Below are 4,730 nucleotides of genomic sequence, written 5' to 3'. Positions count from 1 at the left end.
TGTATGTAGACCACTGAATGTGCAACTTTGTGTTGGTTGGGATGTACACTGTGTACATTGTTTTTTGGGGGGAAATTTAAATATATTTGTTACCCTGTATTTGTGTGTTTTGAGTATAAATACAATATTCTAAAATATTTTACAACACACTTATATATGTACTGTCTGTAGTAAGTGTAACACTGAAGGAAAAAAAGGCCTAAGTCATTCTGATGAATGGAGAAGAAGGGTTTTCCACTCATCATAGTGTTTTACATTGAGCACATCAGTGTTCAACTGGTTCTAGTAAATGTCTATTCATATGGTGGTTTGTGTGTCATTTGAAAACAAAATACCATTTTGAGAAGATATAACATTGTTTTGAATGTAAAGTTTCATTTTGCAGGAGAACTGATGGGTTTTGCCCATTGTGTGTGTTTTTTGATTTGTGAGTTTTGTGAATTCTGAGAGTATGAGGCATACTTTTAGAAAATGTGTGTAAACAATCATGAAAAACTGTAAAGTAGGATGAAATATTTTGTCTGAAAATACTACCCAAACAAGCACAGGATGAGGTCATCAACACTATACCATGTACATTTCTGCCCACAGAGGGCTCCAAAACAGACGGATCATAATGTCTACAAGGGTTAACCTTATACAGGTCAGATTAAAAATGTGTCTGTGCACTTGATCACATTATAACTGCTGCATCAACAACTACTTTCTAAAAAATGTTAATAAGGCTTTAAATGAGATGTAAAACAAGGAGAATAGAGATCAGGGAATTAAAGTTCAAGTTTTATCACAGCCTTTGGGAGTTCTCTGGTTAAGGAACAAAATCTACGCTGGCTTATAACTCAACAAAACTCATTATGATTCACTGAATTCTGACAAATCTGATGACTGCCTTTCCTGAAACTCACAACAAATGTGTTCTTAATCAAGATGTGGTGCATTTCTCTTCCTTAAAAACACTTTGAGTAGTTTCATTCTTAGTGGAGGAGCCTCCCACATATCTGGACAGTGGTGCCCATTTGCAGTTTACAAAATGTAGTGGAAGGTTTTAAGTTCTGTTTGTTAGCTGCTTACACAAGACAGACAACAAGATAGATGTCTGCATAATGTGCTTTTCATGCACTCCTAGATGTAAATGTAATATTAGACACTATTGCCCAACCAGAAGTTCAAGAATAGGTCTTCAGACAACAGAGAAAACATTTTAAACTTGACAACTACTTTTTCCCCATTCAAAACTTGACCTTACACATAATCTTTTCATCTTCTGTGAGCGTCTGTGTCGATTCATCTTGTCCTGACTGTGTCAAAGGAGACAGAAATCATTCCCCAGCTTATTTAAAGCTCCTGGTAGCTTCCAGCTGCATTGATTAACTGGAGGAGTAACCTTTTTTACATGTTCTGCTTTAAAGATTCTTGATGAGTGATATGTTTGACTGCTGTGAGAGAGCAGGATGAGAGTTTTGGTTAATAAAATTGAATTACACATGTACAGAAGATAAGCCCGGAGATTAGGGGGGGGGCAAAGTCAACTCTAACTGAAAGTTCCTTACAGGGGCTTTAACCTCCTGTTTTGTTTCCTCCTGTCTCTCTTCTGTCAGGCTCTGTACGGAAGCTGTGAAATGAAGACAAGTGAGTCGTTGGCTGTTTGGACCATCAAAGGAACATCTTTCTCCGACAACGGTACACGAGTGGAATGTCAGCAATCAAACAACCCAGAAAAACGTGTTGCTGTCCTACACATTTACGGTAAAGACTATGTTTCAATGATTGGAAAAGTAATATCACCAAAAGCTTTTGTTGGATTTGTTTACTTTTTATGTACCTCTTCCCCATAGTCTTACTTTGATGCAGCTACCTCCAATATGAACTATGGAGGAGTGTGAATACAGATTTGTTATTCCTTTAACTTGTTAGTGTCCTGTTTTCACAACACATGGACATACAAAGAGAAGACATTGGGTCACAGATGGATGTGGCATTCTTGGTTTTGGGATATCATCTTGATGCATATATATCATCAGATCACAGTTTCGAGTTGTACATACACCACTTTATTTCAAACCTCCTTTTTTTTAATCACCCATCTCTCCATTATTCTGTTATTTCCAACTGTGTCCTCCCTCCCTCTGTCCTGTTCTATTGACTCCCAGATAACGGTCTCAACCGCGCCGTTCTCATTGGTTGTGTCATCGGTGGATTTTTTGGCATGCTGTTGGTGGCTGTTTTGTTGTTTGTGCTCCTGCAGAGATCTGACACCTTCCAGAAGTGCTTCAGTAAGTACATTATTATAATTTATTGCAAAATGTTAAACATAGAATATAATTAGAAAACTAATGTGTGATACGTTTGTGGTTTTAGGGGGAAAAGAAGGAGAGGAGGATCTGGACACGATCATAACAAAGGAATAAGAGGAGACAGAAAGTAGAGAAACATTTTACTCTTCAAAAAGTATACACAGTTGGGCTTTATTCACCGGAGCTGTTTTATTTCTTAACCCTTTGACTAATGTAAGTCAAGTGGCAATCACAAGTCTGGAGATGATGACTGGGTGTATCTGGTTACATTCAGTCTAAACTCTGACATCTTCACTTTCTTTCTCTGTATGTAACAAAATGAAGCTTCCTCACTTTTGCTGGGATATTTATTCTTTGGCACTGCCTTTAGGGTACATACTACCTACATATAAATAGAGTAGAATGTAGTGTGTTGCTTGTTAAGAAAGCTGTAAGATTTCTGTGTGTAGTTTTTAAAACAAGTCTGCCTGAGTTTTTGGATTAAAAGAGAGGTTTAAATTTGTTTTGCTCAATGTTGTAAAAAGATGTCAGGGCTGTGCACTTTTAGCTCCAGACCACAGCAGTCAGTGGTCACAGAGTTGTCACAAAAGTGGTGAGTAAGCAATCAAAAAAAGATTGACCGCAGACAGGAAAAGCGGAATCAAAGAGTTGCCTCTCTTTCTGTAAGCACATTTGTTTTAAATCTGTTTACCATCAAACAAAAAAGCCAATGAAATACTCTCTGACTGTTTTGTAATATTAGATAAACTCTGCATTTAAACACTCAACATAAGCACCTACTCCACTGACAGTAAGCTTCTTCAGGGGCACTCACACTCGGCCCAGACAGAAGCCGTGTACCGTGCCAAAGCATGATTGACATGATTGTGTGTAGTATGGATTGCCTTGTGTGAGTGCGCCCTTAGTGGGTGTAAGACTACAAAAAAGAAATATCATTTTAAAGCTCCTGTGAGGCGTTTTTACCTGCACAGCAAGAAAGAAGGCAGAGTGAGATTGTTTTTGTTGTTGTTAGGAAACACTAAAAAAGAAGATCAAGCAAACAGGTAGCAGAAAAACAAGAAAAACATTAAAACAACAGAAAATGTCACCTATGTTATTCATTAAAATATCTTATGGAAATAATTGTTGCTTTATCTTCTTTTGTTGTGTCAGCAAAATGTGACATAATGATGTAGAGCTATGTGTGTATTTGCATCCTGAAGTTAATTGTCCAGATGCTTTTGACTTCCAAACACAACCCCTGTCTTTGCATAAAGACGTCAGATGTCTTTATGATTATACTACTGTAAGTCAGTGATTTTCAACCACTGTGCCGTGGAACACTAGTGTGCCGTGACAGATCATCAAGTGTGCCGTGGGTCATTTTCCAATTTCACTTAATTAGTCCAAAAAAAATATTATTCATAAACTGCAAACAATTTGCCACGGAGTATGTCTGTGCCTGCAGTGTGGTGACTGGCGGAGTAATTCAGTACTCGTCCATGTACTGACCTGCGCTACCCATCCACTGGGTGGCAATAAAGCACACTAATGACCTTGTTAATTTAAGACAATAGAATTAATGATGCGTGCGAGAGGTGTATGTGATAAGACGTAGGCGTACAACAGCAATATATAAATATTCAAAAAGGAAAAAATGAAACTCCAAACTGGGCCCTGGACAAATTCTAACCTGGATGAAGAGCGTAATATTGGTGGTGGAAAAGGCAACTTTTATGAGAAAAACTACAACGGTGTCTGTGACAGCTCTCAAAGCTAGCTACTTAGTAGCTGAACTTGTAGCCAAATAAAAAAAGCCACACACTGTGGCAGAGACATTGATACTACCTGCAAAAGCCATTGTAAATTAGATGCCCTGACACAGTTAAAGATGTAGCCAAAGTCCCTCTCTCAGATAAATAGATTCATAAATTGAGAGACTAAATGTGTAATTTTGTATTGTTGTGTGTTTTGGTTGGTGGTGTGACTCAGGATTTTTTTACTGTAAGAAATATGCCTTGGCTCAAAAAAGGTTGAAAAACACTGCTGTAAGTTACTCTGCTTATGTTTTTATTTCCTCTATGGCCTGGACACAAGATGCACATTGAGACAGAGCTTGCTGTCTGTGTGTCACGTATGACTCTAATAAAGTTATAGCAATACAAAAAAATGACACGTTTCACTTCCCTTTTTGCTCTGTTTGGATCATTTTGTACAATTCCAGATGATTAGATATAACAACACAGAGATAAGTGTAATGAAGGCCAACATTAGTATTCAATAGTGTTACATTTATACTTGTCACATTTGTGTTAAATCCAGGCTGACGAAAACTCAAAATATCCTTAAAGATCTGTCATACTTAAATATCACTTGATGAAATGTCTTCAATCTTTTCCGCTCTCATTGAACACAGAGACTGCTTTAGGACTTATTTTAGGTCAGGAGTTGAATGTT

General features: G+C 37.5%; 1 protein-coding gene across 1 annotated transcript in view; it reads left to right on the top strand.

Annotated features, from left to right (window-relative positions):
* Nucleotides 1-3,643, top strand: part of LOC117823261 — a 6,813-nt gene extending 3,170 nt beyond the window's left edge. Inside the window, exons 3-5 of the mRNA XM_034698384.1 lie at nucleotides 1,599-1,746; nucleotides 2,151-2,273; nucleotides 2,359-3,643. Of these exons, the coding sequence (XP_034554275.1) occupies nucleotides 1,599-1,746; nucleotides 2,151-2,273; nucleotides 2,359-2,408 (321 nt within the window). The 3' untranslated portion in view covers nucleotides 2,409-3,643. The remainder of the gene's footprint in view (nucleotides 1-1,598; nucleotides 1,747-2,150; nucleotides 2,274-2,358) is intronic.
* The last annotated feature ends 1,087 nt before the right edge of the window (nucleotides 3,644-4,730 follow it).

The sequence above is a fragment of the Notolabrus celidotus genome, chromosome 12 (assembly GCF_009762535.1).
Source record: "Notolabrus celidotus isolate fNotCel1 chromosome 12, fNotCel1.pri, whole genome shotgun sequence".
Taxonomy (NCBI): Eukaryota; Metazoa; Chordata; class Actinopteri; order Labriformes; family Labridae; genus Notolabrus; species Notolabrus celidotus.
Note: the sequence above shows the minus strand (reverse complement) of the source record. Positions and strands in the feature narration are given on the sequence as shown.